Here is a 22,796-nt window from a genome sequence, read left to right as displayed (position 1 = left end):
CAATCCAGCTTTTTGCATATTCAGTGCAAGATCATTCGAAAGAATGGAGATCCAGCGGTAACTACAACAAGCACTTCAACAACACCTGATGCAGTCATACCTGTCCAAGCGTTTGGTTCATCATTGTTTCAACACGTACATATCTACCTGAATTCAACCTTGGTTTCGAGTTTCGAACATTATGGCTACCGTTCCTACTTGGACATCATTACGAATGCCAACAATGTAACTCAGACACACACCCTTTCAGCAATGTTATACGAGCCAGACCCTTTAGGCACGAGTGAGGTATATGCTCCCACATCTGATTCAAAAGGAGTTTTCGCTCGTTACAAGCGAACCAAAGGATCGGCACTGTGTGACATGTACAGCCCAATCTTCAGCGACATATGTCAACAACAGAAGCTCATTCTTAACGGAACCGATATTCGAGTTGTGCTACGTCAAGCGTCGGATGATTTTCGTCTCTTGCAAGCTGATGGTGCAACAGAAAAGCACACTGTGGAATTTTCACGTATCGTGCTCTATCTCCGACGTGTTCAGTTATCGCCGAGTATACTTGTTGGTATAGAACGAAGACTTCAAACAACACCTGCAGTATACCTTCTCCGAGGACTGGAAATTAAGTACAGAACCATCGCCCCTAACCAATCTCAGGTGATATTTGACGACTTGTACAGCGAGCGAGTTCCCTCCAAGTTAACAGTATTGATGGTCAGGAGCGATGCCTACCAAGGTAGCAGACCACGAAACCCATTCAAGCTTGAGAACTTCAAACTAAAACGAGCACTACTGGACGTTGGTGGACAACAGTACACGGATGAGTTCGACTTCCAACGAGACATCTATTCCAAAGCCTATATACACCTGCTTCACAAACTAAAACGCAAGGATATACCAATAGCTCCAGCTGCGTATGCAAAAGAGACATTTATGCTTTATTACCATCTGACTCCAGATGCAGAAGTGAATGCTCTTTGTCCTGTTGTTCAAGCCAACGTTCGTCTGACCCTAACGTTTGCTGCCAATCTAACAGAAGCAGTTACGGTGTTGTTTGTATCCGAAACACCACGTGTGCTAGAAATCAACAAAGACAGACGAGTGAAATTTGTCTGAAAAATAAACATGGAGGAGTGGCAGTTCTATGCAGCATTCAGTAGACACTACTGCACCAGAGAACTGTTTCGGGGAACCTTTGCATGCAATGAAATCGCAAGACAGGAAGCCATACCCGGGATTTATGTGATTAACACAGCTCCAAGGAGCAGTAACGGTGAACACTGGACCATGACTTATGTTTCCGGTGACAATGTAGTTACGTATTTTGATAGTTACGGCATTCAGCCCGTCTACAAAGAATTCTACCAATTCATTCATCCTACCAGGTCATTTTACTATAACAAGAAAAGACTTCAGGGCTATGGATCAGCTACATGTGGCCTCTACTGCCTGTATGTAGGCAGCATGCTCGCTTGTGGATTCTCGCTCCGAGAGTGCACTCAGAGATTTTCGTCAACGAACTTCACCCTGAACGATAAGCTGGTACCCGTCCTTGTACGGAAGCAATTCCCAAGAAAGACAGACAACATGTCATGTTGCAGTGTACTTTGACACAATAAAATTGTATTTATTTCCATGTCGTTACAGGCACAATCTTATATATATATAAAAAACAGCATTACAACAACAACAGCCAGGTAGGGCAACATATGCATAAAAACTGTCTACATCTTTCCATTGGATGCGTACCCAAAGGGTAACGTGTGGATACCATCCTCACAAATGAAACGCTTTGTGTCTAGGGGATTTAAAGCTACTTTCGTAACACATACACTTTTATTTATATTTTCCTTGCGCACAATGAGGTTCTGACAAACTTTGTACACTTCACCAAGCTTAAGAGAGTCTATGTACATTGAATAATGCAACTTCTGGGCTTCACATTGTTTCACCCCCTTAGCACGATTGTATCGTCTTTTACTATGGAGGTCTAGTGCATAGAGCTTTGGTTTCAGGCAACAGAACCCTAGGATGTGGTCGTGGGGCATTTCGTTCTTAAATTTTCCTAGCACCATCTTGTTTTTCGTAGAATACATCGAGTCATCACAAGAATGACCAGATGTATCAAGGTGGGTATCGGCGAGCTCCGCAAGGGCCTTCTCATCGCTCAGCATCACGATATAAGAATCTGTGTCCATATACAAGAGCCTTGTGTCCGGGGCTACCCGAAGCAAGTTGTTATAATAAAAGTCATACATCATGACTTTAGACAGCTCGAGAATAGTGAACCCCAGGTACAGTGGCTGTCGCATACGGACTATCGATTGAGCGAACTGAAACAAGACTACGTTAGAGCTTAGAGCCCTGAATTGTTTGAGGTTCGGTTTACGCAAGAATCTCAACACTTGCTCCTCGGAAGTTGCTAAGCGACAGTCGACGAACTTTCGTACATTCATACATGTTTTCCCATATACGGAGTTAATTAAACTCTTGTACAGGTTACGTTCGAAGGTATTGGTTGCCTGCTTGCGTAGTTCATGATGGAAGTCAACATAGGATCGCAGGAATGGTTTTTGTTTGAACCTGAGCACCCGGTGAATTTTCTCGAGCCGAAGACCCAACTGTAGGTACAACTTTAGACTGCGATAATGAAGAAAATACTTCTTCTTGTCAAGCACTGTAAGGAGTAATTTCGGTTCTATATCATGCTGTGGCAGGTTAAATTTTTTCATCAGGTCTTTCTGATAATCCGAAAGCAACTCATACGGGACGCTCATTTTTTCGGGCGCGAGCGGTAAATCTTTATGTCGTTCGTGGAGCTCTTGTACGTAGGCCAGGTCTACCTCTAAAAAATAACCAACGTCTGCATAATCTGCAACAAGGGTTACATCTAAACCTGCAACCTCTTCGGGTGACAGCCATTCAAAGTCTCCGAATGGGAGTGGTTCACGCATCACTGTGCCATAGAGTCCATTTATGTCCATGTAATGAATTATGGTCTTTGGTTTTTCGGGATCGTACTGATCTGTCCCTGGGACATTTGCAGTGGCCATTCGCGTTGAACACTGGGTCATACCACCACGCAGGCCCCGTTCAATTAACAGATAGGCATCGGGATCGTGGATTAAATCCAGATTAATCCGGCTCATTTTTAGTGCGCAAGACATGCTTAGTCCCGGGAGTGACACGAAATGAAGTGGTTCAATTTTGTGCGTCTCCAACGCCCATATTCGGAAGTTTTGAAACACGTCTGCCAGAAGCAATGCGTCCGTCAGAAGGTACAAATCCGAGTACTCGCCCAGGCTCTTCAGTTGAAATTTTTCAAACACATTTTGCGCATGGCGGTAATCTTCCTCGCTCACTTCTGATCCGTTCAGTTGGTTAAAGAACTGGTCACGTGATGGCAAACAGGGCTCGTCGTAACGTTCAAAAGAGGTAACGTAGTTATAACAGAAAACCCCTTTACGTACAACCAACCTGAAGTAGTCCTCCTCTGCGAAAAACTGACGCAGACACCTGAAGTTAGATTCACCTTTGTCACATAGATTTTTCGTCAGTGTGTCGAGACTAGCATTGAGGAAGCTTAACGAGTCTATGAAGCGGAACACACCAATGTCTATAGCCTTAAACTTTTGACAACTGGAGGCTATCACTCTGATGTCTGTCTTCCGAAGCAGGTGCAGATGAGCTACTATGAATCCGAGGTCATAATTGGCATTATGTGCAATGATGGGCACTTTCCGTGGTATCCGCAGTTTCAGATTACATCCCTGACACAATGATTGGCGAAATTCTCCACTTACGTGATCATGGTCTCGCACTTTCTGCTTCTTAGTGAATGGTTCTTTACAGATGTTACAGTGAGTGGCTTCAGAATGTTCGAGTTCGTCTCCTGGGGTCATTTGCAAGGGCACAGTCTCGTGCAACATCGCATACAGCTCATCATGCAAATTACGCAATAGTTCCATGAAAACGGAAACGCAGTCTGCACCACGGTAAATATGTTTCTTCAAGACATACGAATCGCACGAGCGTATGACGAGGAGACAGAAGGATGAAGGGATGTGTTCCTCGTAGACATTCCCGCCTCCCGAACACGGTGATAGTACACTCTCAAAGTCGTATACACAGTAGAAGGGAACTTCCGACATCAAATGCTCTCCGGCAAACGACAGTGTCTCACCTTTCTTTGGAAAAATAGTCTTGGACACTTTTTGTTGTTTACACATTAGTAGATGATCGGCGAGTACACCCGGGGTGGTGAAACCCATCGTACACCGTTTGCAGTGAAAATAACCAGGTGGTGTGAACAAAGCATTGAAATTAGTAATGAGTACAAAATGGAAGTCAATCAGCAGTAGGTCGACATGCTTCTTGCACTGGTCGTCAACAACCTTAATCGGGTAAACATATTTTTCATCTTTGTCATAACCGTACACGTTAATGCTCACATCGTTCTGCTTCTCAAACATTTCTACATCTTTCGGGAACACTACAGGAAACGTCTCTGGAAATACATATTGAGACAGGTATGACCTGTAGGATGAAGCTCTGCGTCTGTAAGAACCCTTTGCAGGATGTAGACCGGCAAGTACGCAAAATGCGAAACACATGTTCTGTTCACTATCCTCGTGAAGGTCGACATTCAGAAGACACCGACACTTTTTTTTCAATTCGTTTGGCAATTCAAAGTCGGTACAACCAATGAGCTGTGGTGCGAGACGACCGACATGAAGAATGCAGGCGTGAATTCGAAATAAGAAAAATCCCGACCCTTGCATTTCAAGCTTTTCTAAATTGTTGGTGACTTCAGTGCCTACTTCAATGACAGCACGTTCTACGTCTCGTTCCGACCACAGCGTATGCACACTCGAAGGAATAAATTGAGTGACAAATATGATCTCATCCTCAGGCGTATGTCGACCGAGTTCCGCCTTCAGCAAAACATAAAAGCGTAACGGAAATCCGAAATGTCGAAGTACACCGGCAAGGTAGCGTCCGTTTTCATGAAAGAATGTGCTGACATCCTGCCCGTCGTCGTCTCTGTCATGTAGATGAAGCTCATAGCGGTTGGTATAGTTGCGGAGCGTACAGAGTGTCTCACAAAATGGGATACAGGGTGTTGCAAGGTTATGAACGTTAGCCAGATGAACTTGAAGTCCCAGCGCTGTTGTGTAGTGCTGCCGATCGGCCGGAGGACAAAGGTGGCATGTCACCATTTCTTTTTATTTTTTTACTCGGATTGACCGAACACGATGTCTGGCGAAAGAAGACGTTTCCCCTCTTTTCCAACTCGCTCTTTCTTCTCCATCCAGAGCCCGCTCGTGTTCCTCATGTCTTCGATGTCTTGAGTGCTTAGTTTATGAAACCGAGCTGGAAGGAACACCTTTACGTGCTCGTGATCCTTCATAATTTCTACGTAGACCGCCTCGCCATACCTCGTTTCAATTTTGTTAACATCAACCACATCATACTTGATGTTTTTAGGAATTGTCGCCATTTTTTGAAACTCTCCACATTTCTTTAACTTGTCAAGTTTATGCAAGATCGACGAAGACATGATGCTTACTTGTACACTGATGCAATGATGACGACGATGATCCTTCGGACACGTTGGACCGACTGAAAACAAAAGGAGCACATGTTAGAACACTGCAAAATATTTCATCATTCTGAACACCATACCTCCTCAGAAGGAGGTTCGAGAGTGAAGGAGCTGAGCGTCAGACAGTTCTTATATAAGAAGTTGCCAGCATGGCAACCCTGAGGAGTCTTCTTTTTTTTTACATCGTCAACTCTGCAGTCGAACCTACCTTTGCAGTTTGCTTTTTTTCCCTGCAGTTTGCAAGCACGGACTTGTTTATCTAACGAAACGTATCTTGACCAGACTTCATTCCCTTGCACGAAATGACAGTGATAGCACCTTTTAGGTTCGTGACGCCTGCCTCGGTGTCAATTTCAGGGGCTAGTCAAAGTGGGAAATCCACCTTCGTGGCACGACTAATTAAACACAGAGCTGTCCTCTTTGACAAACCGTTCAAGCAAATATGGTATATCTATCTTTATAAGCAGCCGGTATTCGATACTCTTCCTGAAGTAAATTTCAGTCAAGACATCCCTGCAGATCCGGAGAATTATAGCCACTCATTATTTATATTTGACGACTGTTTAGCCGACCGACAAAGACTCAAAGAAATCTGCAAATTTTATATCGCTGGGTGTCACCACCTGTCAATCACGGCTGTGTTCATCTCGCAATACCTGTTCGTCAACGACCCTTTGTATCGCACAATACAATTCAATAGCACGGCTCTCGTTTTATTTCGTTCACCACGCACTACAGACCAGCTGCGTATGCTGTCCAGGCAGATTTTCGGGCGAAATGATTTGTTGCCCACGATATATAAAGATGCCTGTCAGAAACCATACTCATACTTAGTTATCGACTTGTCTCAACAGAGCAACGATCACTATAAGGTGTGGACCAACATTTTCCCGGATGATCACAGACAGATCGTATACAGGTCATGAAAAGGCTTAACAAACACATTCGTTTCCTTCGTATGATCGCTGAAGCAAAGACAGGGGAAGATCGTTACAACCTGATTCAACATGCCAGCAGGGAACAGCTACGAACAATCAGGGAGATTTGTATGAACCTCTGCAAAGGAAACATCGACGTACCGGCGAAAGTTAAAAAGCAATTGCAGCCTTTTGCAACACCCATTAGGACACTGGCTTCCAGGCAAGACCGTGCAGATGTGAAGAAAATTAAACGGATTCTTCATCAGTCCGGCGGGTTTTTGCAATTTTTGTTGCCCCCCTTGTTAGGTCTCGTTTCAAGTTTAGCGGGCAAAAGCATCGCAAAAGCAATCGGCATTTAAATAATGCAGAAATACGAGCTTGTTCCCTATCGGGAAAGCACTATTCCGTCGATATTGAATAAACAGGAGCCTGATGATATCAAGGCCAAGGAGATCATCCAGTACTTGCACAAGCTATTGCATCCTCCCGCGAACACATTAAGACAGCCTAGTGCAGCAGGTGAGGAGACAAATCATGTGGCATCGACAAGAGAGCAGACACAGATTCAAGCGGACGAGGAGGAAGATGCCATCGTTAATTTTATGAGCAGCGGCTACAAGATGAGAGCAAGCCAATTACTGCGTTTACTAAAACCCGTGCTCGGCTGGAATAGTAAAACGTTTGAGCTCATTGTCAATGGTGAACAAATACCAAATACCAACGTTGTAGACCTTGTTTATTATTTGGTCACAAGAGCGCGAAATGTGTGGCGACCCGCGTATCTCGAGAGGATCCTACCACTATTGGTCAAGCTAAATATACCGACACTTATCGTACATCCATCTCGACTTGAAAAGGAGACTGCAGAGCCATCAGCCGGTAGTCCTACGTTTACACCTGAGACACCTCGTCGACGCATTTCTCCGGTTATCACAAGAGCGGCTAAGAGACTTCGAGAATGGAACCGGTATTGAGCACGTTGGAAACGCAACAGGAACACTGTGGTTACCTTCGGGACGAAAACATTCTGGCGCATTTTCCCGCACGACACAGGAAGAAGGCCCTCGCCATTCTGCAGATGCTAAAGACCGTATTTGCGATAGATGAAGAGGGAAGGATTATCTGTCATTCTCGCGTTGTTCCAAGTAGTTCCGTCATCGAGCTTATAAAATACGAACTGCACAATCGATCGCCCTCTTGGTACAAAGGTGACGTGGCAGCCGTTATAAATGCCTACTTGTCATTCGACGGACTTCGTGTTCGTGGAAGAAAATTGTGCTAATGGCTGCTTACGTGGACGTATACCATCCTGGTGCTCTAGGTGGTGTTCAACGACTCGCACGAGCGATCGGTGAAAAGCCGGCGAAGGTTGCCAAGTTCCTGGAAACCAGTGATGTGTACTCTCTCTTCAGAGAACTTAAGCGACCCCGTCAGTTCCGGAAGACCATCGTTTTGGGTGCGAAGGATATATTCCAAATAGATTTGAAAGACCTTCAGAAACTGTCGAGATACAACAAGGGTTTTCGCTATCTTTTGTTTTGTATCGACGCATTTTCTCGTATGCTTGCTGTAGTGCCTGTGCAGAATAAACGAGCAGCGGAAATTATACGTGGACTGAGACTCGCTTTTAGACGTATTGGGACTCCGAGACTGATTCATTCAGACAGAGGTACAGAGTTCACCAATAAGTCAGTCGGAGCATTTTTAAAATCAAAAGGGATATCTCTCTTCCACACTAATTCAAATACGAAAGCAAGTATTGCAGAACGATCTATTCGAAGTCTTATGACGCCACTTTATCGTGCTTTTGAATATCAGGGACATAAATCGTACTTGAAAATTTTACAGCCTCTGGTCAAAGCATATAATCATCGTGTTCATAGAACTCTGTCGGCACGACCTGTGGATGTCAACAAAGAAAATGAACATTTATTTAGACAAAAGCTCTATCCTACTCCGAGCAAACCCCCAGAGAAGCCACGTTTTCGCGTTGGCCAGCTTGTCAGAATAGCAAAGTCTAGACACCAGTTAGTCAAAAGTTATCTTGGTTCGTTTACGCGTGAAATTTTTGTGGTGAGAGCAGTCAAGATTGGTTACCCGAATACCTATCTCTTACGTGACCAGCAGGAAGAACCTATTGAAGGTCAATTTTATGCAAGCGAATTAACACGTGTGCAGCCTGGAAAGGGCCACCGCATTATAAAAAGACGCGTTCGGAATGGAAAGGTGCAGTACCTGTTGCAACCTTCTGGAAGTCGTAGAAGGACTTGGGTTCCGGAGAACTACCTGCCACCACCGACGACGAAATGACTGGCGATCACTGGTCCGATGTCGAACAGCCAGCCAACGCTGGCGATTCCTGGTCCCAATCGGGTGATGATGTGTGCGGCATGCGGGACGTTACCCAGGATCATCAACTCCAAGGAAAATGTCGCCATCCTCATACCTGTTGGAATGACGTGTTAGAATGCGGTTCATCGAAGTCAACGGACGACACAGTGCTCGTCGCAGCATTTAAGATAACCAGAGACATTTTCCTGTTCCAGTCCCTGCCTCTGAACCTTCCCGCGAAAAAGACTGTGTGGGAGTCTTCAAAAACAATGTATGCCAGGGTGCACAGGAAGTGTGAGCACCTATCCGACCACCCGTTCGACCTGGTCTCCGAATGGGGAAAACAGATGAGCTCAATATTCAGCTATTACGGTGATCGTGACGTCGACGTAATGCAACTGGTGGCCGAAAGTCTATGTATCATGTACTACGCAATGAGACTGGCTACCATTACCTGGCTGTGTACATAAACGACATGACAATTGACCTGTTGCAAAATAGGTTGTCACCCAAAGACGCTTACCAATAAATATTGAAATCCATGACGAGTTGTCTCATTTTACTGTAGGTCGTCATGGTAAATAGATGTCCGGAGATGTTCTGCTACACCTTGTCCTTTCTGAGTGCTGTTTCCCTGTTCGTTTTCGTAGCTACAACAGAATTTACAAAACCAACACTGAAACAGGGAAAATGCACTACCGTGACTCAGATTGACCATAACATCTACGTCCACCGATGTCCAGCTGCAGTAACTGCCGTACGCCTTTGGCTCAGCAATGGTCATCCGACGAGATACGGAGTAAATCTGTCGCAAAATGATACACGTCAACTATGGCATTGCTTGAAAGAAGCAAATGTCGCGCACAATTATTATAACTTCGAGTGCTCGAAGCTATGTGAAATAAGCTTCGAACCCAGGCAAGTAATAGAACGATGTCCCGGCAATGTGTACAATATTGCAAGACTCATTGGGAATGGAAAGCACAGCGGTTACGGTATCACTCGAACGGTACGTATCGGTACGGTAACTCGTACGGTATCGAAATCGGCTACCATGTCTCTGCTGTCTCATCTGAGCGAAACAATAAAAAGAATTTAAAACAAATACATGCCCGCATTTCATTTAGCTATAAAATACACTGTAACACAAGAAATGGTTTGAAATACTCACATCACTTGGCTCTTACGTGGCACACTCACTGCTGGAAGCTCGTACGTGGCAGACAGCGTATACCACCAGTCGAAAATTCATCTTGCGAGGGCGATAACGGTTTCTTTTTTGTGTGTGTGTGGTTGGTGTTCCCAAAGAGCGTTTGGAAAAAGCCAGACGGGTGTTTCGCGGTTGTGTTATCATACCAAAAGAAGAAGAAAAAAGAGCGCGTCGGCAAGAGGTATCGCATTTCACATGCTGCTCCTGCGAAAGGAGAAGCTGTCCACGATGCATTCACGTGATCCTTCCTTCCCTTGAAATAAAACAAAAATGAAGGGTCTTATAAGCTAGCTGTCGACGACTGAGACCGATCAGACCTTCATCGACGACGCAACTTTGAAAGGATGTGAGTATACCTCTTGTCTTTATGCCTTTTTTTTTGTTATTTTTATTTCGAGACCATCACAGCTGGTAACCGCAATACGTAGTCATGCAATGCTTCTCGATTCGTTGTATGCTGTTGTCGCAATGCGCAACACAAGTTTGGAAATGTGTGTGTATAGAACACCTCTATTTTATTGTGATTGTTGTCACTGGGTTATTTACTTCCAAACGTCGTACTCCTATGCAAATGCATGACACAGTAACAGAGACATATCGGAAAGTGGAAAACGTTAACCGATTCTTTGAGAATGCTGCTTGTTGTTGTTGCGTGACACCTGATCGAGATTTGAGTCATCCTAGACTTTGTCCTGATTGAGAAGAGCATTCACAGGATGTTTCGTTTTCCCTTTGTTTTTGCAGATTGCTTCTGTACAAGGATGAAGTCAAGCAAGACTCTGGTAATTTGTAACATATATTTTCGTTAGTTGAATAAAAGAGTAGTACAATAATGTGCTGAAATAAAAAAGGAATATATACAGTGTTGTCTGGTCTCTGATATACATCATTATTTGAGTGTACTTATCAAATGGGGGGAAAAAATCATGCTGTGACGCGGCATTTAGTTTTTTGTCAAATGAAACCGTAAGTACAGACGGTCAAAAGCTTGAAACTAGAGGGACATCTGGTAACCATTCAAAAACCTGCGTTGACGTTGTCACAGCGAAACTAGCGTGCTGCGGTTTGAAACCGAAATTACAGTCGGTCAATAGCTTGAAACCAGAGGGCATCTGGCAACACGTAGGAATTCGAAACTGAAACCAGAACTACACGTGGAGCAACCAAGCTTGGCGTCCATTCATTTAAAACCGAAACCGAAACTACAGACGGCCAAAGCTTGAAAACTAGAGGGCGCTTGGTGGGAACCGAAACTACCTGGCGCTCTGACGCGGCAACCAAACTAGGTGACGGACTGACGTCAACCCGATCGGAAAAATACTATTAAATGTCATCAGATGTTATTGCCTGTTATTAAATGTCATTTGTGTGTTATTACATGTCACTTGCGTGTTATTACATGTCATTTGCGTGTTATTACATGTCATTGCGTGTTATTAAATGTCATTAAACGTGCATCCAGGTGCCCATCAAACACTATCGACACGTGAGTTCCCATTGTTTACCTGAGTTAACCGTTACCTTATCCTGGCGGCGCATGTTATTGAAACCTGGGAACCCATTGTTCACACTATCGATACATGATTTCCATTGTTTTCTGATATATCTTATCGTGCGTGTGCGTGTCGCATGTAACCTGAGCGGCCCATTGTTACCAAATGCAATATCTATCACTACTCACATCCCACGTTCACGCGACCAAGTAGCGAGGAAAAAAGGAAGGCGTGACTCACCCAGTCAAATGCCTTTTCGAGATCCAGCTGAACTAATGCCGCTGATAGCCCAAAGAAGTTGCAACAATCGACCACCGATCGCGCCACATGCGCGTTTGTGAATATTGTACGCCCCTTCATTCCGTAAGTCTGATGTTCACCAACAACATAGGGCATTAGCTCCTGCAAGCGGGCAGTGAGTACCTTCGCAAGTATTTTGTAATCCACGGTCGCCAATGTTATGGGGCGGTAGTTGCTTAGTAGCACACGAGATTCTGCATCAAGTTTCTTGGGAATAAGAACCGTACGCGTACGTGTAAATGACTGTGGTAGCATGCCACAAGAGAAGGCAGTATTAAATACGGTAGACAATATTGGCGCCACCGAGTCTTTACAACATTTGTAAAACTCGGGCGTCAACCCATCAGGACCGGGGGCCTTCCCTGCATGTAGAGTGGAAATGGCTGCGACTACTTCATCAACTGTGGTGGGGCCGCTCACCGTATCCGCTACATCCTGTGGGACTTGCGGCAATAAGGCAAGCAGTGAGCGCGCTAGTGGTACGTTCTGCAACGGCACCTGCTGACCAAATATCCCGGAAAAATAATGGAAGAACGCAGCTAAGATATCTGCTATGATATGACAAACAGCGGCACTCGGCCATGCCGCTGGTTGTCATATCATTAATGTATATTAAAAAGAGAATGGGCCCTAGAACAGAGCCCTGAGGGACTCCTGAAGTAAAAGGAGGGGTGAAGATACTGCACCATTTATACTAACAAACTGTGTTCTGTCACGCAAATGAGCACCAATCCATTTAAATATGTTCCGGTTAATATTATACCTGCTTAATTTCATTAATAACTTGTTATGTATCACCCTGTCGAATGCTTTCGACATGTCTAGTGAAATCACATCAACCTGTCCTCCACTGTCTATTACGCTTGATAAATCATGTACTGTCTCAGCTAACTGGAGAGTGGTTGATAAGCCTCGTCTAAATCCATATTGGCTTCTACAAAACAAGGTATTATCCTAAAAAAAACTAGTTAAATACTTACAAACCATATGTTCAAATATCTTACAACACTGACATGTCAAAGAAATAGGTCTATAATTCGATACATCATGCTTGTCTCCCGTTTTGTATACAGGAATTACTTTGGCTTTTAACCAGTCAGTTGGAATAACTGAGGTAGTTAAAGGTTTGCGAAATAAGATTCCAAGATATTTAGACATCCACAGGGAGTAGCGGTAAAGAAACTGGTTTGGAATATTATCTGGCCCCGGGGATTTCTTTGTGTCAACACGTAACAACAGCTCTAAAATTCCTTCATCTGATATGTGAAAGTTGTGCCCGTTTCGCCCACACACAGATTCGGAGTACCAGTACGTTCGTTTTTCTTGGGGAATACTGATTGGAAGTCCGTGTTGAACTCAGATGCCAAAAGCATTGGTTCAGATTGTATTTCACCTCTAATCTTTAATTCTTGCGTTTTACTTTTTGGCAATGACAAGTACCTCCAGAATTTTCCAGGCGAATTTTTCAAGAAATTTTCCAGGGTAGTATTGAAGAAATATTGCTTACTACTTCTGATCTTCTCCTTTAAAAGTATTTTTAATTCTGTGGTTTCTGCACATGTAGAATGTTTTCGTGCCCATCTACGCTTCAGTCGTTGTTGGATCTGAATAATTTCTCTCGTAATCCAAGGGTTGCTCTTGTTAGTGTGCTTACTTCTCTTAGGAACATGCGAATTTATGCATGTACGCACAGTTTCTTTTAATCGTGACCACATTGTTTCGACATCGGAGTCCTCACTTAAAGACAAAAAGGATTCACTAAGAAAATCCAAAATAGCAACATCATCGGCTTTTGAAAAATCATGCAACACTACAGGGGAGCCTTTTCCAGCACCTATATTACATGGTAAATTCAGGCTTACTAACACCAGTTTGTGGTCAGAAATTCCTTCCAGAAGAGAAATATCAGTATAAGAAAACGAGAAATATTAGGTCAAGAGCATTCCCGGTATCTGCATGTAGATGAGTGTACTGGTTGACAGTTTGTTGCATTTTATACTATGATGCAATAAAGAATTTTCTACAGTGACATATTGATTTTGTTTTTAAAAATCGCGCAAATTAACTCTTGTTTGGGTGGTAGGAGGTACCCGTAAGTGTGCATTGGCTGCACCTCGGGAAATCGTTGGGGCTGCCGAAATACAGGCTGCCGATAACGGACCATAAACATCCCCGTGTTGCAAACCGTAAGCCGGACCATGGTCGGGACCCGGTCGCACCCAGTCGGGTCGGTCGCCTCCGGCGCACCGACGTTGGGTCGTCGCGCTGTGCTGCCTGGGGAGGATCTACCAAGCTGAGCATGATGACGAGAATGACGATCAAACGATCGCTTCGACATTTATAGTAAAGCTTTTCCTCTCACTCTCTATTACGTACTTGAACGTGTTTGGGCTTGTTAAGACGTGTTTGAACATGTTGTGACGTGTTTAGACACGAACCCCGCGATACGAAAACGTCATGCAGCACGAATTAGTCTAGTAGTTAGTGTATCACGGCCAGTGCGGGAGGTTCCTGGGTTCGAATCCCACTCTGGGCCTTCTTGTCGTCATATAGAAGTCGGCCCAGAACGCATCAGAGTATTAGCTAGATATTAGTGTAATGTTTTATTCAACGTCGATGGTATCATTGTCATATGCGACATCGCAACGAAAAAACGCGCGGAAGGCGGGGTGGGCAAAATACAGACGACACCGTCGCAATGCGAGGAGGAGGAGAGCGGTGTAGCGACTATAAAAGGTGCACTGGTTCTACGACGATTGATCGAGATCCCACGAGGGGCATCCATCCACAACGCGAGCCGTTTTGTGAGGAAAAACGTAAGTTGGCCGGCTCTGATGTGTGAGTGTATTCTATATATGGTATTGTTTTTCAGGAACCAATAGCCGCTATCACCGCATGGCACTGAACACACACACAGGGACTCATCCCATCCTCTCTCATCATCGATCTGAAGCGTTCCTCAACTGAAGGGAAGAGTGAGCATTGTTTCGTGAGGGGGAATCTCGTACTGATTTTGTGACCGCACTGCCACGCTGTCTCGTATGCCATACGACCCCATCGTTGCCATGCTCGTGGCCGTAGAAAGAGAGCACGAAGCTAGAATAGAGTATCTCGGTAACAGCCCAGTCGTCCTTTCAGACGACGACGACAATAGAGCCAGTAGTCCACCTTTCGTAATACCTGAAACGAACGACGACGACGAACCCCTAGATGGACACGACAATGCAGACGAGCTGCTCATGTGGGAAGGAAATCAATCGTATGCAGATTTCACTCCTCAGTTGTGGTAGGGTTAGAGATGAATCACCAGATGCAAGCCCGGAATTTCGAAATGAAGATGAGCCTGTACAGGGTCGTAGAATCGTTGAATTACGAGAACACGTCGTAGAGAATCATCCCTCCGTCACGGAGAGACGATTCCTTCCTTTTTTTTTGTCGCAGATGAGGCATTTGAAGGAACGGCTACTAGGTACACGTTTCTCTGTTCCCCGCATGACGACAACGTTGACGATATGCGACTCTATCTACCGAGCATAGCTCCAGTAATCACGCGCGTCCTCGAAGCTTATCCCATGCCTTTCAAATTTTGTCTGTGCTCGAAGGCGCTCATGGTTAAGGACAGAGCCGATGGGTTGACTTCTCATCTCCTTCACGTGAATCTTCACATGAGAGTGGTTCATAACCACCAAGAAATCGAAGGCGCGATAAATGCTGCTATCGCAGAATCCTCGCACCGCGTAGAAAACTATTCGAGAGAAGGGTCTGGTTTCACCTCGAACGACGTCCAATGTGTCGACTTAAAACAAACGCGCTTGAAATCGAAGCGGATTGGGTGCACGATCGAGCTTCCAGAAATGTTGAAAAGAAAAACAAGGACTCTCACAGACGTCAAACTCCCAGCGAATCACGAAAACGAGTGTTTCAAGTATAGCGCGCTGGCACTCATGCATCCGTTGAGGAACAAACCAAACGATTATGCCAGATACCGCAAATACATGAATCCTTCGAATCCGGAGACGCGCGTAACGTACTGGCTACTCTGCTTCCCAGTCACTTACAAAGACATTACCCTGTGGGAGAGAAAAAACAAAATCTCCGTTTACACCTACGTGTTCGACGAGCAGACGAGTTCGATATCTACCAGACGGGTTTCCTACACGCTCCAGAAAGATAAAGTCCATCTGCTCGAGGTTAGGCAGCATTTCTATGGCATTAAAAAATTTAGCACTTTCATGGGACGAAGTGAGTATTTTTATTGCGAGAAATGCACGTCCGGTTACGGGACGAGAGAGGCATTGCAGCAGCACGAACGTCTGTGTCGAGACGTAAACGAAGTGATTCTCGAAATGCCAAAAGCGGTTGAGAGCGTCTCCTTCAACAAGATACAGTACATGCATCCCTGCCCCCTATTTCGCGGTATTAGACACGGAGAGCGTCTTGGAAAAGGATGCAGTCATTAAGGACGCCGTGAGTGTGCACAGGATGAGCTCGTACTGCATCGTTGTAGTGAGAAGTTGGGACGGAAAAATACTAGGCCTAGATGGCAATATTTGGGACCCAACGCGGCAGAGAAATGCTTGCTCTCGCTCAAGGGATTTAGCGATCAAATCGATAGGTTGAACCGCTGTCCCTCGCCGTTGGTCATGAATATTGAAGATCACTTTCGACACGTGAGCGCAACGCACTGCGAATTTTCTGGAGTCGAATTTAACTGACATACGCGGAAGGTGTCGCATCACGACCACACCCACTTCGTAGAGCCCGGTTCTTCGAATTTTTTTGCGCCGCTGTGTGATACGTGTAACCTTACGTGTCGGAACACCAAAGAACTCGTCGTGTGCGTGCACAACCTGCAGTACGATTTGAGCTCCCTTCTCCGCCACATGCACGTTCTAAATCTGGGTGAACCGTGGATCTTAGCTTCGAGCTCGGAAAAGATAAGAGGGTTCAACATTGGCGATCTCCATTTCCGCGATACCACGCAGTTTTTCAACCTGTCCTTGTCGAACCTGGTGGAAGCCCTCCTCGCCAGCGGTGGCGAGAGCGCGTTTCATTGTACCCTACAAATGTATGGTGACCGTTTCGAGCGTCTCCTCGGGAAGGGCATTTACCCGTACACCTTCGTCGACAGTTTTGAAGCGTACAAGTTGCTCACGCTACCGCCAAAGGAAGCTTTCAAAAGTGACCCGAACGACCAAGAGATCACGGACGAGGACTATCAGTACGCCCTCGACATTTTCGAATTGTTCGAACGTAAGAACCTCGGCGGTTACACGCGTCTCTACGTCACGCTCGACGCCTGTCAGCTCTGCGACGTCGTACTCTATTTCAGGAAGATTGCGCTAGAGACGGGGGGGGGGGGGGGGATATGTTTAATAATAACAAAGAAGAGGAACGAGGAGACGGATGGGATGGATATCCTACGTGCCATGTCCCTCTCCAGTTACGCGTGGAGCAGCGCTCTGAAGCTCTCCAAAGTCAAACTCGAGCTCATGAGCGATCGCGAGATGTACGAAACGATCGAGAAGGGAATCAGGGGAGGCATTTGTAACAACTTTCACAGATACTGTCTGGCTAGTCATGAGGGGTGCGACGATTACGATCCCCGGCAAGAAAAGACTTTTATCCTGTACCTCGACGTGAACTGTTTGTACCCGTACTTGATGATTTTCCATCTCCCGACAGGTGGTTTTGAATGGGTCGATCCTTCGAGGTGGAGCGAGATCGATTTTCTCAACATTCATCACGATTCAGAAGTGGGTTACGTCTACGTGGTAGACTTGTCATATCCCGAAGAACTGCACGCGCTCACCAGGGATTTTCCCCTAGCACCCGAACACAGGTGCGTGGACGAGAACAAACTGTCCCCCTACCAGCAGCACTTAAAACACGCGTTGGCGCTAAACGCCCCTCCCACAAAGAAACTCTTGCTGACGTGCTGCGAAAAGGAACGCTACGTCGTTTATTATGCATTGCTCGCTCTGTACGTGAGGTTGGGGATGAAAATAAAACGTGTTCACAGTATCCTCTCGTTCCGCCAAGACAATTTTTGCGAACCTTCGTGCAGAGAAACGTCGCGTTGAGGAATGCCGCCACCACGATATTCGGGCGACTTCTGTACAAAACCATGTCGAACAGTACGTTCGGTAAGTCGATACAAAATGTCAGACGTATGAAAAGGTACACTATAGCCTACGACAAAAGAAAGGGTTCTCCTAAAAGCTAGCTCCGTCGACAGTCAGCATTTTCACATTCTGAGTGACAAGTGCATCTTGTACGAGATGAAACAGCGCCGCATCAAATGCACGCACCCCCTTTACGTGGGCTTTGCCATTCTAGAGATATCCAAAGTCCGAATGTGCAGGTTCATCTACGAGTTGCTCTTTTCTCGCTTGACGTGTCCAGTGCAATTGATCTATAGCGATACGGACAGCATAATTTTTTCTCTCACGTGTGAAAGCCTGGAAGAGCAGCTGATGAAAATTGAGGCCGACTGAGATCTGTCCTCCTATCCAGCGGACCACCCACTTTTCAACGACGAGCACGCGAATCAGATGGGGTACTTCAAAGACGAGACGGGAGGCGGAGTTATTCAGGAAGTCGTAGCCATCCGAGCCAAAATGTACAGCATTCTCTTGGCTGGGACACACAAACAGATCGCGAGAGCGGAAGGAGTTAAGAAAGACGTGGTGAGGAAACATTTATTGCACGAAGTGTACCGAGATTCTCTGTTCAATGAAAAGGCAGTCTCTCAGAAGCAGTTCACCATCCAGAGTATAAAGCAAACAATGTACACCATTTCGAGACTCAAGAAGAGCTTGGACCCCTACGACGACAAACGCTATCTCGTAGATACCGTACACTACTTCCCTTATGGAAGCTGCGAATACGCTAAGCTTTGCAGGTGTTTTGATACGTATCGCATTACGATAGTACTCCCTCTTTGTGCAGCATCGGAAAACCAGCGTCGTTGTCAGGGATCGAGTGACCGCGGAACAAAGAGCAAGTCCTTCCAGCACGCGCATATAATCGAGAATAAAAGTTCTAGTCGAGACATGCTCTCTCTCTCTCTCGGACTGGAGAAGCACGGGTCATCGTGGCAGTGTGGTAGCGGAATGGGTGTATGAAAAGAATGACCATTCCGCCATCGTGCTGGTGCCGTGACCCGCGCAATGGCGACGCTGCCATGAAGATTCCCCACACCGTTTCTGTTCAGGCAAGTCAGGGAAGGTGCAGGCATCTACCGACAAACTCCTTTGTATGTATTCAATAAAGATGTGTCTGTGAAAAAACACAGAGACTCGTCAAAGTTATTCGGACTGTTTAATGCGTTGCATTTCGATAACCAAACGGTATTTCAATAAATCAGTGACAAAGTTCGCGATGTAGACTGCTTGCAAATGTCGCTGCTTCCGCAGGGTGTACTTAATTTGAGCAATGGCATGGGCAAGAAAGTCCGCGATGTCTGCAGCGACGTAGTTGAATTCTGCATTGGCCAAGCTCATTAGCCCCAGGGATCCGTCCGGAACCGTTATAAAGACGTTCTTGTAACATGCGTAGGTACGACGCACCATCTCCTGCAGCGGCCCCGGCGAGATCTCTCCGATATTGCCAAAGCCTACCATGTCTATCACGTAGCGAAAAGGAGTGATGACGAGCTCGTTGCGGGGACTTTCGTTGTTGGAACATTCATTCTCCACTTCTTCCCAAGAAGCGTGGGTGCGCGAACAATTTTGTAACGAGTGGTAGCTGAACATTTTCACGTATTGATGACGAGAGCGCAGTGCGCGCTGCCTTTATACCAATAAACACGCGCAAAGAAACGAGACCGAAACCGAAACGGAGAACCCACCCGTTGCCGCTAGGAGCGTGCGCAGCGGGAGAAGCAGAGAGCAAAACCGAAACGGGGAGCGCCCGCGAGGAGATGACCGCTGGATACCAGTGGCGGGCGCAGAGGGCGCTAGGAGCGCGCGCACGCGCATGCGTAGCGGGCGCAGCGAGGCCAGTGGAGTGCAGCTGTAGCTTCCACAGTTTCGCCACGAAAACCACCGCCCCCTTGACCACGTGATCATCCGTAACGAATCACGACAAAGTAGCCGGAAAACGGCGCCAAAAAGCGCGCGCTGGCTGAACGAACTGCGCATGTGCGCTGCGTGCCCTCTTCACACCCTCTCACTCGAATTGTCTCTCCCCCCTCCTCCTGTTCCGAGCGCTTCGCCAGGCCACCTGCTAATATTATCGGGAAGCATAAAATGAAAATCCAGAAGACGAAGGAATTCACATGTACAAATTTATTGACACGGTAAACATATAAACAAGAAGCAACACTTGAATGCAAGTAAATCTACACGATTATTACAGAATACTGCAGAGTAAATAAAGAGTAAATAGTGCCGAGCAACAGAAAGCGTGACTATCATATTATACAATCCTTAAGGGAACCTATTCGGTTTGGAAAAAATAGGTATTATTATACACATATGGCACGTGATGAGTCGCAGAAGCCATCCGCTTCATTCCAGCACAACTGCCGAATTTTCTGGTGCCAGGGGCTACAAGCTCGCGGATCACAGGGCCACGAACAGCTGTCGGTGTCTGAATGAAAAAAAAAGGAACCTGTTAATGATATGGTAAACCCGAGCACAGGCAGCGTTAATTGGCTGAATACGCTCTGTAAGACACGCTATCGTTACGCGCATAATGTCGACTAATGACAAAATTCGAGGAGCCCTGCGTACGCGATGCACTCTGTTTTCCTTTTCATGCACACCAGTATATTAAACATCAGACATTCAAATAGCGGAACAAAACGCAACAAGTAACGCCACGCAGAATCATCAACCAGATCATGACTGATAACCGGCAGAAAGTGATGTAATACGGGACAAGGCGTACCTCCATGCACACAGTTAGGCGACAGTATTAAACGTCTGATCACTGACATCCATCATACGTTTGTCTGCTTACCTTTCGTTCAGGCGTTCGTCCATGGCTCGAACATCTTCGAAATCCACGAAACGAAATCACCGTCTGCTCACATACGTAGAGTCGTAGACGCCAGTTACACAACGGTCAGACTGGTCGGCGCCTCGGAGAAACGAACGCGGGTGAATCCACCGGTTAAATGAGCCTCAGCCAATCATGATCGAGAAAGGTCACGTGGGGTACCGGAGCCAATGGAAAGTAAATAGCCGGAATTTGGCGGCAAATGCCAGCGGCGACACTATTTTCGCGGCGGCGAAACCCGCTTACTGTGCCTCCTCTGGCGAGGCCATGGAGGAAGGAAACACAGGAGCGGCCGTTTCGAGCAGATTTCCGTGGGACCCCTCTGGCGGTCGCTCCTGTCAAAACCGCCATAACTTCCTGTCCACCACGTGATCCTCTCTAAAGTTTCGGTTTGGCAACGCTTTGTTGGTCGCGCTGCTTTTTGTGCTTTTATGCTTTTCCAAAGTCATTTACTCTTAAAATGTGAACACCACTGCAAAGTGTTAACGTGTTCTTACCGCGGTTGCGGCTGTGGTTCAACAGAAAACAGCTCTGCCACGGGAATACGTTTCATTCGTAAGCACGTACTTGACCGGTTGTTTCGTACCCCCGTCTGTGAGAGAGTCATCTTGAATCATTCCTTTGCAAGCTGCCGCTATGCTACAGCTGCAGATTCAATTGATTTGCTCCATCGTTGTACAAATTTGATTACTGGCATGCTTTACCACTTCAGCAACAAACACACAAAACGTGGCCACGTCGCCACGCAATCATCGCTGCCACGAATGATGTTTCTAGTCCTACGTGGTTGTCCTGCAGACCCTGACCGGTCTTGTAGTAGAAGGATAAACCAAGAGTAAACCTCCGAACACACACAAATAAAGCTGGACGTGCGGCGTTCATCACAATGCAGATATCTGAACTGCAAGACAATCACGACTCCCGCCGTCTGCTGTGACAGCTGGCCTGCGCATGCTCTTGGGGTCACGTGAGCGGTCACATGGTAGACAGGAGCATCCCAGAATGCATTGCGAAGCTGGCACGCCCGTCCCGATGGCAAAACGTTGGAAGGGCCGCTCCTGTGTTTCCTTCCTCCATGGGCGAGGCGCCCCAGTCACTTGCTCGCTGGCTCTCCTGGAGTGCAGATGTGCGCTCGGTAGCTCCGCAGTCCGTGCTCCGGGTCAGTTTGTGCCTGGCTGTCGTGGGGATCGGTCGCATCATCGCCGCGGGGGAAAAGGTGAGTGATTTGCCGTGCTCGATGTTTGCGCGTTGTTTGACGGCGCTCGTGTTAAGCCTTTTCTCGCATGTTTGCCATAGCGGATATTCCCCGTACGCGCATGTTTAGACTTGTTTAGCAGTGACCCGTATTGGCCTTTTGTTCGTGTTCTCGCATGTTTAGCGTTGTGTGCCTAGCGTTTCGAGGTTCCTGCCTTGTGTTAGCTGCGTAGTGATGTGCGGTGGCCGCCCCTAAGCCTTTTCCCCAGTGTGTACTGTTTTCTCCGTACTGTTTAGCAGTAGCGGTTAGACCTTCTCCACGCGCTCTGGCATGCCTAGACTTGTTGAGCAGTGTTGCACTTTTACCTGCCGCTAGCATCTTGTTGTTCTCTGTCTTTCTCGCATAGAGCTATGATGGTGGCGCCATCTGGTGTGATGCTTTGCAACTAGGTGGCCACCTGCCGTCGATCTCTGCAACTACCCGACGCCAAGAAGCAACATGGCGGGCGGTGGTCACTCGGGCGTTCCGGAGCGGTTTCTTCGCCACGACATCGTTGATTTTCGAATAAATTGTTTCTCTCCAGTCTATCTCTATCTATTTTTTATGGACACAGGTTACCGCCAACGCACAGCTTGGTCGGGACACGAGTTAGATGCTCCCCAATTAGTGTGGCGACACCCTGGAGGGTGCTGATTAATGTAGGGGACCCAATTAACTCTAATTGCTAATTAAATCG

At 46.4% G+C, this 22,796-nt stretch overlaps 1 protein-coding gene and 2 long non-coding RNA genes across 3 annotated transcripts; 1 reads left to right on the top strand and 2 right to left on the bottom strand.

The window, feature by feature from the left end:
- Positions 1-1,590: 1,590 nt before the first annotated feature.
- LOC135396565 (uncharacterized) lies at positions 1,591-10,441 on the bottom strand. Its single transcript, XM_064627599.1, has 5 exons — positions 10,028-10,441; positions 9,380-9,661; positions 8,761-8,971; positions 5,570-5,622; positions 1,591-5,373 (listed from the first exon to the last, which is right to left on the bottom strand). Exon 5 carries the CDS (start codon positions 5,217-5,219, stop codon positions 1,725-1,727), a length of 3,495 nt encoding a protein of 1,164 aa, XP_064483669.1. The 5' UTR covers positions 5,220-5,373; positions 5,570-5,622; positions 8,761-8,971; positions 9,380-9,661; positions 10,028-10,441; the 3' UTR covers positions 1,591-1,724.
- Positions 10,442-20,132: 9,691 nt separating this feature from the next.
- Positions 20,133-20,914, bottom strand: LOC135397881 (uncharacterized). The gene is made up of 2 exons (XR_010423833.1): positions 20,827-20,914; positions 20,133-20,454 (listed from the first exon to the last, which is right to left on the bottom strand). It is a non-coding gene; the product is annotated as an uncharacterized LOC135397881 (long non-coding RNA).
- Positions 20,915-21,845: 931 nt separating this feature from the next.
- On the top strand, positions 21,846-22,642 carry LOC135397879 (uncharacterized). Its single transcript, XR_010423832.1, has 2 exons — positions 21,846-22,081; positions 22,467-22,642. It is a non-coding gene; the product is annotated as an uncharacterized LOC135397879 (long non-coding RNA).
- The last annotated feature ends 154 nt before the right edge of the window (positions 22,643-22,796 follow it).

The sequence above is a fragment of the Ornithodoros turicata genome, chromosome 6, assembly GCF_037126465.1.
Source record: "Ornithodoros turicata isolate Travis chromosome 6, ASM3712646v1, whole genome shotgun sequence".
Classification (NCBI taxonomy): Eukaryota; Metazoa; Arthropoda; class Arachnida; order Ixodida; family Argasidae; genus Ornithodoros; species Ornithodoros turicata.
This window is presented reverse-complemented; position numbering and strand designations above follow the sequence as displayed.

What these genes read in the sequence shown, in the direction of transcription:
- LOC135396565 (XM_064627599.1), bottom strand. Translation starts at nt 5,219, where the DNA reads ATGGTGACATGCCACCTTTGTCCTCCGGCCGATCGGCAGCACTACACA.